The sequence below is a fragment of the Apteryx rowi genome, unplaced genomic scaffold, assembly GCF_003343035.1.
Source record: "Apteryx rowi isolate R43461 unplaced genomic scaffold, aptRow1 scaffold_506, whole genome shotgun sequence".
NCBI classification, from domain to species: domain Eukaryota; kingdom Metazoa; phylum Chordata; class Aves; order Apterygiformes; family Apterygidae; genus Apteryx; species Apteryx rowi.
This window is the reverse complement of record NW_020450768.1, coordinates 234,662-251,850: the sequence shown is the minus strand read 5'-3', so window position 1 is coordinate 251,850 and position 17,189 is coordinate 234,662. Positions and strand designations below refer to the sequence as shown.

Below are 17,189 nucleotides of genomic sequence, written 5' to 3'. Positions count from 1 at the left end.
GCATGTGTAGACCTATGAATTTATACATATGAGTGCACACACACACAGAGGGCATATCACACACCCTTTCAACCGGTACTTAAGTGGTCTAGCTTGTGGAAGCTGCTACCACTGCCATAGCTGCATGCTCAGGTGCATACCAGTCTTTTTATCTGCATGATCACACCCAGTGCCTGCTCTGAGGCCTGGTTTCCCAGTGTGGGGGATACATCCCAGAGAATGCTGTTTGTAGTTAAACTCCTTTGCAATTATTTGCCTGTTTCTTCGACTCCAAGTCTTTTCCCCACTTGCACAAACCTGGAGATACAAACTTATTATTTGGCCCTCTCAACTATAAAACAGCTCAGAGGTGCTTTTCTGAAAATACACAATATCTGCAGTTTATTTTTCGAGTTGACAGTGGGGTATGGGGGGGTGCTCAAGCATGGGCATTTTCTTCAGACATATATCCCATGGATGACTTGGGGTAGAGAGTCTCTAGTCCTTCACCAGCCGGTAGATGTGATGCTGGGCACCGTGGTCACTAGTTGACACCTCAAAAACATATGCTATGCACAGCAAGATCTCCTGTGTGTCCCTGTTTGTCACAACCTAGACAGAAATGGAGAGGAAGCTGAGATGGCAACTGCTATTGTGCTGCTTACAAATTGCAATACATTTAACATAGAGCAAAAAGTCAATAATAGGCAAAGAACAGAGAATCACAGGAATGGTACACAGTTCAGCCGCCATAACTCTCAATTCACGTGCCCACACAACCAGCAAAGGAAACCCTTTAAGCCCTTTCCAAGCATCAAGACTACAGTGCAGTGAAAAGACAGGGAGGTGAGCAGAGTCCACTGTGGAGGAAAGAAAATTGAAATCAAGCAGTGACAGGGAAGTGGGTTTATTGGGCCCAGGAGCAAGCATGTGGTTCCCTTGCTTGAAGAGACAGCAAGTTACCCTGCTCCCCACCCCTTTGTGTTGCAGATTTCAGGAGAGAGAAGGTGCTTTGTGGAAAACCTCTCTTTGCTCTGTTCTTTGGGTTTTGAGACGTCATTTGCTGTGGCACATCTGCTCCTGCTCATGTGATGATATACCACAGCCATGAACAGTTCCTTCCCTCCATCTGTTCCTGCTTGTCAGTGGTAGACATAGACTGTGAGGATCACAGAGTATTTCTCATTATACAGGAGACATAGAAGTCTGACTTCTTTACACCTCCCATTCCATACGCTGTAGATGTCAGGAGAATAATGACTATTATACTCATGTATTCTTACAGAAGCTTGCTTCTCTTTTTGTGCTTCTTTCTCTGTGGTACCTTTGGAACCTCTGCAACCTAGTCCAGTGTCACTGAACTGCAATGCAGTCTGGTGATGGAGCAGTGCTGTCTAAGCTTCAGAAGCACTCACTGCCTACACTACATAGCAGGGACAGGTGAAATGTTGCACTCAGAGCTTCTAGCTCAGCTTTCCGTTCTCCCGTATGTCTGACACCACAGGCCTTTGCACACTCTCATAATTCAGGTTTGTGCCACAGCTTAAGATTCAAGCAGTTCTTTCCTGCTGGAGGAGCAACATTTTGATCAGGAGTAGCACTGACTCATCTGCAGAAGAAAAGGATACCAGCTGGAGGCTTGTACTGTACCAAAGCCCAGCCACCCTTGTGAAAACAGAAAGAAAACAGATGCTTTCAGACTTGCTTATTAATTTTAGCAGCTTGATTTTAGTCTATTTTTTTTTCTTTCCTTACTTTATGATTGGTTTTGCAGCTGAACTAACACTTCTCCTTCCCTCTGTAGAGTTGTGAATTATCTGCATCTGGGAATGGTAAGGCACCAGAGCCCCTTTGGAAGATCTACACCAAAATGGGCTCTGAAATCTCAGTGCTAGATACAGAGCAATGTACAAAGCAAGATAAACTATGATTGTGAAAGTAGGGGTATCTAAACTCATAAAAGGGTCTAGAAAAAGTATAATTAGACTTGCCTCAGAACTTGGCAGTGGGAACTGAGGTCTAGCAGCATGCCTTGCATTAAGAATGACCATTTTTCACCTCTCTGTTGGGGGGGTGGAAAATTCTCAGCCTGCCACTCAGAGAGCAGGACTGCAAAATTACAACGGAAATATGTGAAAGGCCATGCCAGCACCCACATGAAATATGCTTCTCTGTGACTGCAGGTGAGAGAAGGCCATGAGATTATTCAGAACATAAAGTCCCAGAGGACATATATCTATATGACAGCTTCGTTCATAAATCTAGAGCAAGCCCAGGGCTGGCTGAGGAATGATGCGTGCAGAAAGCAGTTACAGCATTCCTCCATATGAATTGCAGCACACAGGCCTTTCATCTCTCTGGCTCTGCCCATTTCATACCTTTGCTCACCTGAAAAAAAACCCATAGCATTTACATTCATCTTTTCTTCCAGGCACTAAGAGCTTGGTACAAACATGAAAGAGCAAAGCCTTCTAAAGCCCTGTGGGGTATACGGATGCTATCAGCCTTGTTTTATAGTTGAAGTACCTGAGCCACAGGGCAGTGAAATGAATTGCCTGAAGTCCCACAGGATCTTCAGCAGATGGAATGAAGACCACTTGATTTCCATTCTTTCATATAGCTTCTACCGTTTCTTCCACTTACCCAACCTCAGGTTCTCTGGGGGAAGATCTGTGGCACACCTTGTGGAGGTGAGGACAGAACTCACAGCCCGTTAAGAAAATATACCTTTTAAGCTATCTTTGCCTTCTTCCCCCAATTTAGGCTTTTCAGAGCCTGGAAAGGCTACACAGACAATAATGGAAATCTAGTTACTGTAGCCTTATAGTACTGCCCTACCTAGAGGCTGCAGCACTTCATGAAGGTGTCACAGTGCTTCCCACAACATGCTCCTTCCTCTACATTCTTTCCAGGTTCAGGATGGACCTGAGGAAGCAACCTTTTTCTTCTGCCTGCTCAGGATGGAAAATTCTCTCCATGCCAAAACAGTATGGCCACTTGATAGTATTCTTGCTTTTTTACCTTGCAAAAGGGGCCTCAATGTCTGTCTAATAATGGAACAAGCATTTTTATTATTGCAACTTTTGCATCCTCGTTCTTCCTGTATCTCTCTGTCTCAGCAGTTCTCCTTTCATCTTTCCTTTTTCTTGCTCTTACTCAGGGCTCTCATTTTTTTCTGCTGCTTCTCTGTATGAGCTATGCTCTCTAGAGATCCATAAATTGTCCTGAGGTGCAATCTGCATGATATAACTAACTGCAGTTAGATACTGAGCTGTAAAAGGAAATCTGCTTTGACTCATAACTGTGAACCCCTACATGGGGCTTTTATGTTTCTAAACTTCAGCAAAAACAGTTCAATGTCCCACCTGTAAAATAGTAAAGTTCTCCAGCACACTGTTCATCATATACTTCTCAGGGAGGTGCTTGAGTTTATGGATGAAGTTAATCATATATTCACAGAGAGGGGAGCGGTGGATGCGATAGGAATAGTGTCCATTTTCATAGTGTGCATACTCTGTCTGCAACGTAAAACAGAAGAGGGGCATGTGGGGTGCGGGGTTAACGTTATCACATTAATCACATAAAGGGACTCTGAACAGGAAAAATTACCACAACATTTTCAAGTCATTTTGCTAATGTTAATGAGCTGATTAATCATTCCTCTACAGTACTCCACAGCAAGGCCAGTCTGCTTGAGTCCTCTGATTTCTTCAACTTTTTTTTTTGTTTGTTTTGTTTTGTTTTTTTTTTAAGAACAATGGGTTCCAGCTTACAAGTGTAAAACTGCCAAGGAGCTGTGAAAGGTAACTAAGAGGAGCAAACCAATTGTCAGCTATATTAGGGTCTGCATTTCTACTGGAAAAGCATTAGGTGTCAGTAAACTAAAAAAGTTAAAAATGACTGCTCTTAGCAAGAATAGGAAGCTCCTAGTAATGATGGTAATCATACGCTCAGGGAGCTTCACAGCTGGGGAGGACTAGAGCCTTCTGTGCTACCCTTCAGAAGAGGGGATGGCACATACAGGGCCTTGGGTCTGGCTACTGTTACACAGAGGGATTTTTCCTCACATTCACATCTTAGCTCCTGTATATTTCATCTTCCTTTGAACAGAAGCTGACACTGGATTTTATCATTTCACAGCGAACCCTTAAATGCCTTTTACCTCCTTTCATTCTACAAGATTGATGTCCTCTCTCATGCACCATGATACCCTTCCTTGGCTTATGTATCCCATCATATGACCACACAGAAATTCATAACCAGACTTCAGGCATGCTATCATGTGGCTGGAGATGGGTCCTGGGGAAGAATGTAGCTTAGAGCTGATTACTGACACTAGAATGCACAGTTTTGTGAACAGAACTGTCCTTCGGCACCTAAAAGCTTCTTGAGAAAGAAGGCAACAGGGAGTCAGAGCAGCTGTCTTAGCAAGTGAATCTGGCATCAGAAAGAAGAATTTCTTCAATACCAGATATATATAAAATTAAGCAGCCCCACTGTTGCTAGAGCTGTAAGTATACAAGCACTAACAAAAGCCTCAAAATCATAAACCTATAGTCTATAAATGATTACAATCTATTAATTTGTGACTATACCCTATAAATGATCTGTTTAAAATCACTGATGAGAATGAGGTGTTGTCTACTTGCTTTCAGCTTTCTGGACTACAAAGACATGGGCCCAGGTTTCCCAGCTTCTCTCTGCTCCCAAGAAGCTGAGTCTCATGTATTCACATGTTTTCAGAAGCTGAGACTCAAGGAAAAAGCAGCAAACAGTACCAGACCTTCAATGAAGTCTTGAGAAAGGGCCACGTTGCAGGCTGGAGCATTCTTACACTTGCATGTCTCAGAAATAACAATCTATGGCATGAATGTCAGTGCTTCTCCAGTCCACCTCCCTAACAAAAAGCATGGGATACATTTTGCCTTGAGATATATGCAGCATGCAAGTACTTGCAGCAACAGAACAGCAGCCCTGAGAGAGCCTTGCACCCAGGTGACTGCTGCATACCTCCACTTTCTCCACCACCTGCTTTCCAAAGGAGCATACTTTAGTGGAACAGGTAATGACCATGTTTTCAGGGCTCTCATATTGGCTGGAAACACCATAGAAAGATCTGGATTCATCTTCAATTTTGGTGTTCAAATCAGCCTGCAAAAGAAGAAGAAGAAAAAGAAAAAAGGCAAGAAGAATAGATGGTTATCAAGTGTGGTGGTCTTTACCATGACCTAAAGGAGTTTTGCTTGGCCAAGATCGGAAGGTATTGGAGTGCCCAAAGATCCTTAATCAGATTAATGAGCATCAAACAAGTAGAGGAAAGGTAAAAAACATGCACTAAAATCCAGTTCCCAGTTTGGAAAATGGTGGTGGGAATTTGCATATACTTTGAGGAAATCTAGTGGAATATACTCTGATCTTTAAAAACATACAACACAGTCTGTTGCCTTAGCTGATATTTACCATAATGGGACAGTGCCAGGATGACATGCAGGTACTCAAGAAGCACATGGAGGGCAGACAGGAGGACATTGTAGAGACAGGGCAATGTGACAGATAGGCTAGACTAGGCTGCCTCCCTGAGGAGGAAAGTTAAGGGTACAGCAATTGCAAAAAAGCTTTTTTTTCCTTTCTGGAGATGCAGTGAGGGGAAAGAGAGCAAGGAGAAGGAAAATGGGAATGAAGGAAGAGCATTAGATATGGTGATCCTGACTATGGTATGAAGAATATAAGTAGACAGGATGCAACATGAGGAAGGTAGCTTGATGATGGATCCAACCCAGTTCCACCTAAGCCCAAACCCAGCTGGCCAGTTTTCAAATGCAGGTCCCTACCATCGGTCAGCTGAAGCCTCATGTTGAGATGTGACTCCTTAACTCCCAACATATGGCTCCCTCAAACTTCCACCAGGGGTCAATCTAACCCTGCTTACGAAAAGAAGAGCAGCAAGGTTTACTTGCACCCTGGAAATAAAAAGCAGGTGGGAATGCCCAGCTCGGCTTCCTCCCTTTCAAAACTAAGAGGGTAGAGCTTGTCTGTACTCAGTAAGCTCAGGTGCTAACTTACACTACCCGAAAACCAATGACCAGTTCCCCTGGGTTATTTCAGTCTATTCTATTCTTCCTGCTGAGTTGAGGGAAACAGGAAACAAGAAATAGTGTTTCTGCTATAATGCATTCTATTGCCCTGTCCACAGTGCAAAAAGGACTCTGTATTAAATGCAATTCTAGCATGTTTTTCCTATCTAGTGTCAGTGGCGACTTTTTTATCCAAAATCTAGAGTAGCCTCTAAGACAGGCAATGTTAGCCTGGGAACTGAAGCACCTCAATAATGAAACTCCCTTTTCTTTGCCATACACAATACCTGTCCTTTCTACCATGAGACAATACTGTTAGCTTATTTCTCTAAACTGGCAATTTCACAAGAGGTTTAAGTCAATCTACATCTGTGTTGCTAGTAGAAAGCAGCAATGCAGCTGTCTGCCCATACACAGCCACACACGCCTGCTGCTGTCCTTGTGCCACCACTAGCAATTGTGCAACTCTGCAATTAGACCAGAGAGCTGATCCCAGCTGAAACACTTTCTTGTTTTGTTGTGGTTTTGGTGGGTTAGTCAGACAAAAAAGCTCACCTGAATCTCCACGTGGATGCAGGGGAAGAAAGAGGTGAGAACACACACACAAAAGTTGAGGGTGCAAGGCTGTCTATTTCGATAGAAGCACAGGCTCAGCATGGCTCGAGCGTTTTGGGAAACCACACCTCAAAGCTGTAGTTTGATGAACATGAAGGTGGTCCTGCCACCAAAAGCAGTCTCACTGTCCCACAGCAGTTTGTGCCTCCCCATCCCTCTTGTACTGGCAGAAACTTTTGTGTAGCTGTAGCACAAAACCAACCGAGGAACTGCTCAGTTAGTTCTCAGTGGGATCAGTTCCCAGACGTGGTTCAGAAATGCTAGTATGCATTCACACAAAGAGCATCTGTTGAGAGGATGAGCAGCAATGGGGAAAATAGAGTGCAGGACTGCTTCTTACAGCAAATGAGTTTGAGTACTTAACTATAGCAGAATACCTGCAAGAAGCCAGAAAGTCACTACATTGCCATTCCTTTCAAGTCAAAAGTTTGGCTCTGAAAGTCAGGCTGGGTGATCTAGGATCTCTGTACCATACCACTCACCAGCAGCTCCCACGTCACAGACTTATGGCCACAGAAGAATTTATCGCTTTGCCAAGAGCGATACCAAGACCATTAGAAGTGCTGTGTAATAATATCCAGTATTTCTCCTCACTCCAGTTCCCCTGGCAGTTAACTTGCTATGTCGGGCACATGGAGGATGAAGATGAGTGGAAAAGGAATAAAATAAATCATTTCCCCATTTATTTCACCAAATCAAGTTCCATTTTCCACTTAGCACAATACTCGGACGCTGATGCCACTCTGCCTTTATGCATGCGTATTTCCACCTGGAAAAAAACTACCATCTGCCTTAGATAAATGATGCCACAGAAAGGCCAAGCCAACAAGGCAAGAAAACTCAATTATCACTTTTTTTTTTTTTTTAACTGTACAAACTGAGGAGCAAGTGAAAGATCTAGGATAGGTTTTTAATGAAGTACAGTGGGCAGTGCATCTCCAGGAATACCTCCTAGACTAGCAGTTATAGCATTCAGTTAATTCTAGCTGGATAAAGATTCAGTCCAGGCAAGATGAAAGAATGGTTGAATGTTTCAGGATCAACACTGGCTGGCAGTACTAGGAATGAATATACAGGTTTCTCTCTGCCCTTAATGGAGAGCATAACAGCACAGTATTTAACTACATGATCAAAAACCACTCTTCAAAATGACATACTGTTGTTTCCTACAGTTTCCACCGAAACTCTCAATAGATGTAGCATCTTTGCCACAGATTATGGATGAAAGAAATCCACTTGTCTTCTTTTCTGTGATTCCAACTCTGAAGTAGAATCTCTTCCTCTGAAGTAGTGACAAATATTTAACTATTGTAAATCAGCTTGGTTCTACTCACATAACAGGATTATACCAGTTTACAGCAGCTGTGGACCCATCCCTTTTATGTCTTCCTAAATTTGTCAGCTCCTACATACTACATATTAAAGAGCACCCTTTGATTTATCAGGGGAGAGTAGTACAAAGCTGACGATTATTTTTTTTCCTCACATCTGCTTCTCCTTAGGAGGTAGTTTCACTAAACAATTTATCCAGCTGAATATGTTCCCATCTTCTCTTGCCACTTTATCCCTTCTTGGCCCCACAATTTTCTGTCTCCTCCCTGTGCTGAAAACAGATTTGGGGCCCACAAGTCAAACCACATCAGTAAAACAATTTGGGTTTAACATTTTTTTAAATCATTTTACGTCATTTGGATTGGCACCACTGAGGCAGTGATAATGTCTCCACAAGGTTTGGAAACAAGTGGTTGGAAGAAGACTGGAAATCTTCACACTGGCATGACCATCAGAAAGATTAATGCAGTGTTGTTTTCCCATGGCTTGTCTACACTGAGGTCTGGAGCATATGTGGGCAAATCCAGGCTAGATTTAACTCGGTAGCACAGGTGTTAATAGGAACAAGGAAGGCATAGGCATTACACAGACTTCTTCATAATTCAGGCTGCCTAGTGAATTTTTATGGCCCCTGCTGAAGTCCTCGCTATCGAATGTCCCCTACTACAGTTTATCCAGCTTCTTTACTCCCACCACAAAAATGTATACTGTATATTAGAGAGTAGCAAAGCTACTCTGTCCTGGTTTAGGTTTTATCAGGTTACTGTAATACTCTTTTTACATAACAATGCAGCTCACTGGACTGTTTACTTGACCCACACTTTAGCTGTCTGAATAAAGATTAATTCTTCCCCTTCTCCAAAGAGGAACCAGACTGGGAGTACTTTACAATATTGTTAAGCCGTTTCCTTGGGCGTTAGGTGATACGCATGGACCCAATCCTGCTTTCTAAATAAATTGTCCCACTGAGTCAAAAGAACAAAGGGTCAAGGCTACAGAGTGCAAGGGATAGCTTGGTCTGACCACAGCTACATAAACATAGAGGAGGTCCCCACTGCAGAACCAGACAAAGGTTTTTAGGTTCTCACCAGTAAAGTTAAGGTCACATTCCCATGAACTCTTAAATATGGTAAATTCAAAAACAGGTACAGTCAATACGAGGTAAAGCAGAAGTCCACTTCATGAGAAGCTTGACAGAAGTGTAAAAAGCCACTGCAGGTGCCTTCACAAGTTGGCAAGCCTCCCACCAAAAGATCAGACTGTAGAATTTCACACCTAATTAACACCTAATTAATCACCATTAAACTATTTGTCAGGAAGCAAAATTATGGTAATATTGTTTGAATTAAGTAGTCATCACCATTCACTAACATCATTTCCAAACACTTTCCTGGGAGCCCTGTCCCAATGAAGCAATGGGATCATGTTTGAACCACCTGATGTTTACATTGCACCCTTTATTCCAAATCACTTAAAATATTATGCACTAGGTTTTTCAGTTGTCTTAGGGAGTCAGTCAGCAAAAGTGGGGCACCCATCTCTTTCTGTCACCTCTGAATATATCAGCACATAAACACATATACATGGAATTTCAGTAACTCCAGAAAATAATAGTAGCAGCCAGCCAAGGGTTCTGATTAGTGTTTGCAGGAAAATGGAGCTGTAGCACCTCAGACAGATAGATACTGCCCCAAGCTGCTGGCTTCTGCCCTCTCATGGAAGTTACTGCTCCTGTTCCAGGGACGATTTAGCACACATATCTGCACTTGAATTATTTACAGCCTGGTTTATTCATGTAAACTGAAAATGGTAGTGACATATATGAATACAATGAACAAAGAACTGCAGGAGCTCAGGAGTGGATCTCCAATCTGTTCAGCTTTTCCTGCTATGGAGATGATTACTTCCTGGTGGGAGGGAAGGCAAAGGACTGAAAGAAGTAACATCGTTATTTGCCATAGCCAAATCAACCTGTAAATGTGAACTGGAGACTCAGGTAAGTCCCAAACAGATATGGTTAAACTTCCCAGTATTACACCAGAACAAAATCTTACAGCATCTCATGGGGTCTTTAATGGACAAAAGAGCTACTGCTTTGAAGGTAACGTCTACAAATGCTACAGCCTCCATGCCCAGATTCCTATGAGCTCCTCACAACACCTAGGCCAGCAGGACTGAAAGCTGCCTTGCTGCTTTGAGGAAAGGACTCCTCCTTTCTCTGCACTTCCAAAGTTTCTTTCTCTACAGAAAAGTTTGTTCCAAATCATACCCAGTCCTGTGCCTGCTCACAGATCTCCCTGCCCAGTCTGTACCAGGCACAACGCTGAGCAGAGAAACGTCTACTCTACTCTGTCCAGTGCATTCCATTCCTTCAAGATGCAAGGGAATAATAATATTATTAATATTATTAATGATAATATTAATAATATTATTGACTATGATTTGAAGTGAATTAATCTTCCCAGCAATTCAGCAAGTAGGAAGGTCAAAACATAACTCTACATGTGATTCAGACTTGGGAGACTAGAACCTAGGTTTCTCAGTTCCTCATCAGCTAATGCTCTAGTTGTTCACCAAACAAGCAAAATAACTCTTGAGCATGTACCTTATCCCAGCCTAGGCAGCCAAAGGAGAAACAGCCAGGACTTAGGAAAGCCCCCAGGCACTGTGCTGAGTTGAATTGTAAGTGGTAAACTTAAGGTGAAAGGCTCCATATCCCATTACACATTCCCTCAGCCATCTAGACTGCCATTGCCCCAAGCTGCTATTATTTTTAATTGCGTAATACCTATGATAACATCTAAAACCAGAAGTATTTTGCTTGTACCCTGAAGCATAATGGCACATGTTTTGCAAATATCTGCTAGGTCATGAAAATATTATCCAGGCCAATTGATTGAATAGATTTTTGCCAGGCTGATTTCTTCCAATTTACCAGAAGTAATTTCAGCAATATATTATCAGAATAAGCCAATTTTGTGATATGTGTCTGTCCTTGTGCCTGCAGTAAATGCACATTTGTAAATTATTGGTACTTGGATAACACAACATGCACCTAATTAGATAGGAAAAGAGATGGAAAAATGCTGCCTCTGACTAAGTTACTCAACACTGAGGAAAGTGAACACATATGCAAAGGAGAATGCAAAGGAGAATAATTTCCTCTGAATTCACCTGTTACACATAAATAAAAATTTCAAAGGGCCCAAGTCACCATTGGTAAATAAACTCTCCAAGCACTAGTCAAGAAGAACTGTACAGAAGACATGAAGGATTTGTCTTGCTCCAGGCCAGAATGTGGGCCTTTTGCAATCAAGTAAAGATACCAGCTGACAGTTGTGGCTGTATGAACAGTTTCCTGCACAGCAAAAATTTGTTAGATCTTTGTTAGTCTTTAACAGCTACTGAGGCCACCACTTTTACAGTGAGAACTTGACAGTAAATGGGTACCCTGCAAAGGGTCCTTCCCTTACCCAGAATTTGACAAGGAAGAAGGCATTAGCTGGCCCCCTTTCAAAGAGCTCCTTCAAGCCCCCTTTCTTCTCAGGGAACTTGTCATAGATCTGCCGGATATCCACTGCCTCGAGGTAGGGGTCATTGTAGCTGGGGCTTGACTGCCCAATGTGCACAAACAGGTGTTTGTTATACTGCAAGGAGAGGAAAAACATGGAATTAGGAAATCGTTCAGTACATACTGAACACTCACAGTTCTTCAGAGAAGAAAAGCTGAGACTTTTCAGCAAACTGGTTGAGTCCATCTCAGCACAGAAATCCAAAGAGCTCTGGACAGGGTCAGACCATTAAAAAAGAACTTCAAGCCCAGGAAGTGTGCAGTTCACTTACCAATTCATGCGGGGAGTGTGAACAGTAAACAAAAGGGTGTGCTGCAGAAAATGGTAGGAGTGATTAGACTGAAAGCTTTGTGCCCCCCTACCAAGCAAGGACTGAACTAACACTCCAGAACTGTGACAATAGATGCTCTGTCATCTTTATCTAGAAGTGAGGGGTAAGGCCTGACTACTTGATGTCAATGAAGATTTGATATCACTTTCTAAGAGAGCAGAGGTATTAGCACAAATATCTCGGCTAACACCAGCTCAAACAGTTATTTCTTTCCTATTGATACACCCATACTTCTTGCTTTGTCTGAAACATTGTTTTTTTTCCTATATTTACTCCTAAACCATCGCCTCATGCTGCTGTTCTATAGTCAGAAATACCCTGAGATGCAGAATGTTACCTGTCTCAGGTCACTCAGCCAACAAGCATCACAGCTTCCTGTCCTGTGAAGTGCTGTCTGAAATCCCACAGCAGTGCGCCAGCCAAATATTGGCACCAAATACATTTCTGAACAGCAGTTTTCCTGTCTCAGAGACAGGAAACATAATTGGCCCAGCACCAATGTATGTCTCAAGATGCAGATTCACAAGGCTTTCAAGAGACATGCAGATCTTACTTCCATTTTATAGGTGGCACCATGGAAATACAATGATGCAAATTCGTCCCAGTTGCCCCCAAATAAATTTCAGTTCTTCTCAACACACCAGAGAGATGACATGTGGCTTCAGGTGATCTTACCATCCTCTGATTCTGGGTCTGTCCTCAAAGGCAAAGAATAGCTTTTGTTGTATTTGTACAGATTGTACAGAGGCTGTACAATTGGTTTATGACCTCAGCGCCTTGAACTCTGGTACACATATAGAAACAACAATGATACTGGAAGGGGAGACCAGAAACAGATGACAGAGCTTGCTATATTGCTTTTAAGCAATTCTGTCCTCTAAGTGGAGAATCTGTTTTAACTGGGTTCTGTGTTTCCCAAAGATGCCTTTCTATTCTCAGTAGATCAATGAAGCAAGTATTTCCACACATATATAGTAGTGCATAACACATCCATGATGAACAGAAGCTACCTGGAGACCAAAAATAAATGAGGGGTGGCAGTCAGGTGTGTATCTTACTGTGTCTTGGTCTTGTTGTTGTTCCAAGAACGCAGAGAATTCTAACATCCAAAGTTTGGAGCTAGCCACCCTTCGTCCTTGCCAAGCTGGTGCTGATGGGGAAGGTGAGAGACCAGTAGGAGGCTCAAACCCTAAGCAAACAGGATTTATATAACAAAATTTAGAAAGAGACAAGTTGGTAACAGCTTTCAAGTAAAGCACCTGTTGTTGGAGCTGACTAATTAGATTTGATTCTGACTTCAGTCTTCATGCAGAAATAACATTCACAGGCTCCTCGCTCCACCTGTGCTCTAAACAGCTTGTCAGTTATCCTCAGCTAAGACAGTGTTGGTATGATGTAAAAGCCAATCTAGCTGATTCTGAAACCTCACCAACTTTAAAATGAGCCTGATTGAGCCCTGAGGTATCACAGAGAATGAGCATCACCATTAACATCACCATTAGCCTCTCACAATAGGGGAATTCAGAAGGAAAAGCTCCACTTAACCAGGCACTGAAAAGGCAATAGTGGCATGATGGGAAACAATGCATTCCAGCAAATGCAGCATGGTGGAAGGACAGTAGAGATATGTAAACTCGTATTTTCTGTTGAGCCAGGGAGAAAAGAAACCTAAAACCAACCAAAAAAACAGGGAAAAATATTTTTCAAAATACGGCAAAATTAAAAATTTTCAGCTCTCAGTAAAACGATGGGAGCCAGTGGTAAGGGGAAATCATATACAAATTTTGAGCTCACTGAAATATTTCTATAGGCCCAATCTTTTTTTTTAATTAGCCGTTTTTAACCTTTTTTAAAGCATTGGCTACTTTGAAGGTAGAATATAATTTCAGCACAAGGAACTGTATTTCCTTACCTACCTGGTAAGGGAAGCGGAGGTTGTACAGCATAGGGTTGTTGAGGAAAAGGTTTCACGCTACAGAAACACACAAGAGAGACGGTTAATAGTAACAAAAAACAAAAGGAAAGTAAAAGAATCTTGGCCAACCGTGCAAATTAGATTAAGTATTTCTCCTGATGGACTTATTGGCGTAAGTGGCTTTGCAAAGTACATTTGTGCAGGCAAGAGAGGGTCAAGAGAAAAACTCAAGAAACAAAAACAGCCTGGGTTCGACTGAGTAAGTCTTCCCTGCAGATATACAACAAGATCCCCAGATTTATTTTATTTGGAAATCTTTATTCAGCTTGTCAACATAGGCACTAGGACCCATTTATTTACTTTTTCCTTTCACCTTTGGATGGATTTAAATACATGCAAGTCGGTATATTTCTAGGCTGGGCTCCTCCCAGACTTTTAGGCCCAGATTTTCAGAGCTGTTCAACATCCACAATTGAACCTAGTTTCTCAAGACTGCTCAGCCCCATTTTAACACCACTGTAGGAAAAAACTGCACCTAGAGATAACATTTGACCTCAGGGGCAGCAGATATTTTGAGCTTGTAAAAGAACCTTTCACACTGACCCTTCCCGATTCACTTTCAAGCTAAAGGCATAAAATATACCTTTCATTCCTCTCAGAACTGCTCCAGTCCATTTACTAACCATTTTCCCCCTCAAGATCGCTTAACAGGATCTGTTCCCTGATCTACCCCACAAACATTAGCAATAGCACAAGAAGACAGCAGGAACACAGGGCTAGGGGTGAAGAACTAGCCTCCCTCTAAGCAGCTTGTATTTAAGTTGGCTTGCAGTGCTCACAGAACCATTTCCTGTTAGGTTATGTGATAAATAGCTCATCTCCACACACACAAAGGAGCACAGAGGAACAACGGCAGGTGGGAACTACTCCCAGGCCCATCACAGAAGAGCCATCAGCCCAGAAAAGGCTCATCACCACAAACACAAAGGAGCACGGAGAGAACCCAAACAACCCCCTCAGAGACACGGGCCCTGCCCCGGCCCCTCCCGGGGCTGTCCCAGGAGGGCCATCAGCCCCAGGGTCCACGGGTGAAACCCACCAGATCAGTCAACAGGAGCAGCTCTCCTGGTCATCCGAGACACCCACGGGGTTACTGCCTAGGGCCGTGGGATACATTATGGGATGCAGGGCAAGAGCATTTCGGGATTGCATCAGGCTTATTATGGGTGGCTTAGGGGAGGAACCAAAGGTGGGAAAAGGGAAGGATCGAGGTGGTCTGGGGAGGAACAAATGTGGGAAAATAGAGGCATAATGGCATAAAAGGGGCCAGTCGCATTTAAACAGGTTGCTGGGCCTGAGCAGTGCAGTCTGTCCCACCTTCTTATTAAACTGAGTGGAGACCACAGGTCACAGGGCCCATGTTTCTGTGGTGCCAGCAACTGGAGTGAGTGAGGGTATGTGTGTCAGTCTGTCATCACTATCAAACAGCAAGCTGGACTAGTCAGCAAGTAGGTCAAGTGGCTTGGGAGCCAGCACCTGGAGGAGTTGGCTACTGGAGAGACCGAAGGGGTCCAGGTCAACTGCTGGAGATCGTGGGGCCTAGGAGTTGGCTGAGAGGGGCTTGAGCGCGTGCGCGTGTGTGTGTGTGTGTGTCTGTCTGTCTGTATGAAAGGCAACTGGGAAGAACAAGGATCCAGAGCCAGCTACTGGATGGACTGTGTGTCTAAGCCCAATTACTGGAAGAATCCACAATGCATGTGCGTGTATGTGTGTGTGAGTGAGAAGGTTGCTACCAGCAACTGGAGTGGGGCTGCAGGTCTGGGGGATCGCATACTCAAGTGCCACCAACTGGGGAAATGGGGGATCCAGGACCAGCTACTGGATGGACTGTGCGACAAAGGCCAGCTACTGGGGAATCCATACTGTGTGTTTATGTGTGTGTGGGCTACACGTGTTTGTGTGTCCGTTAGTGAGGGGGACAGAATCAGCTACTGGAGTGGGGCTGCGGGCCTCAGGGACTTGCATTCCCAGGTGTCAGCAACTGGGGAGACCAGGGATCCAGGGGTCAGCTATGGGATAGACAGAGGGTCTAAGAAGCCCAGCTACTAGAGGGATCCACATCGCATATATGTATATATTTCCCTTATGGGCCTTCATCCTCATCAGCCAGAGAGAACAGGATGAAGCCATTGGTGCTGTTTCTGTTTGCGTGTCTGGGGAGAGTTTCTGTCTGTGTTGATCTGTGTGGCTGACTGTATGTGTGTGTATGTGTATTGTATACATATGTTTGTGTGTCTGCCTATTGGGAATACATGTTCAGCCTTGCTACTGGTTGGACCTGGGGGCATAGAGCTGTGGCAGCCTCACCTCTACCAGGCTGCCAGATTCAGCAGCTCCCTAACATAATCCACACTAGGCTGCTTGAGTCATGGGACATCTTAAAGGGGTGTAATCCATGTTGAAGGAACTGTAGGAAAGCATAGGTTTTTATCTATTTAAGGCTCTCTTATGACTCTCAGTTCATCTTCAACCAGAGGCCTTGAGCCTCAGATCCATGGTCAGGGAATCTGTCTGTCTGAGAACAAGGACTACTTTATCTTAGCATTTCCTAAATCTTGAATAAGCTAACAGTATTCCTCAGGAAGCATACAGGGAGTAGCAGAAACACCTGCTTCAAATGCTCAGGGGAAGGAATACTCACTCTTGGGAAGATCTGACTTGGCCTGGCAAAGCTCCTTGCCAAAACTGCAAGAGAACAACATACAGACAAAAGTCACCACCCTCAGGCTAGAGATGAAAGCAAGGCTTACTTCTGTTTGAGGAAAACTGCAAGCTCCCAGGCTTTGAAAAGAGCAGATTAGCTATATCTTCCCTTTCTGTCTTCCTGGTTTCATCCCTGTGGGGGTGCTGACTGGTCTCAGCTTTCTTTCTATACACTAATAGTAGTGACACGCAAGTGACTGACCCAATAGCAGTTTTAATGTTAAATACTGTGCATGCATCCTGTACCTAAGTCTCCAGAACCTTTATGATGCTTCCCCTCTTGGAGGGAGCATTTTCCCCAGGAGAACCTCACAGGAGTAGTTTGGCAGAAATCAATGTTCAGCAAAGCTGACTAGGCCCAGCTTCAAGGTTAGGGCATGCTGACAGGCCTTCCTCTCTTAAAGGTTTTATACAACGGCCATCAATTTGTGATCTACATACTCAGGAGCATACTGTTCCAATGGTGAACTTGGGAAAGGGTCAGGATGGCCCAAACAGTTTTATCCAGCAAGATTGTGGACTGAGAGAGGGATACAGAGATCTAAAAATATTTCAGACAGTTGAAAACCCAAAGGATCTCATTCTTCTCTCACTTGTGTCATTTTAGA

General features: G+C 43.5%; 1 protein-coding gene across 2 annotated transcripts in view; it reads right to left on the bottom strand.

Moving 5' to 3' along the window:
* Positions 1–350: 350 nt before the first annotated feature.
* TEAD4 (TEA domain transcription factor 4) overlaps positions 351–17,189 on the bottom strand; it is a 51,648-nt gene continuing 34,809 nt past the window's right edge. For both annotated transcript variants that reach the window (XM_026079984.1, XM_026079985.1), the window contains 7 exons: positions 16,520–16,563; positions 13,820–13,875; positions 12,962–13,092; positions 11,474–11,647; positions 4,990–5,130; positions 3,345–3,497; positions 351–591 (listed from right to left, as the gene is read on the bottom strand). In XM_026079984.1, coding sequence (XP_025935769.1) covers positions 478–591; positions 3,345–3,497; positions 4,990–5,130; positions 11,474–11,647; positions 12,962–13,092; positions 13,820–13,875; positions 16,520–16,563 — 813 coding nt within the window. In that variant the 3' untranslated portion in view covers positions 351–477. The remainder of the gene's footprint in view (positions 592–3,344; positions 3,498–4,989; positions 5,131–11,473; positions 11,648–12,961; positions 13,093–13,819; positions 13,876–16,519; positions 16,564–17,189) is intronic.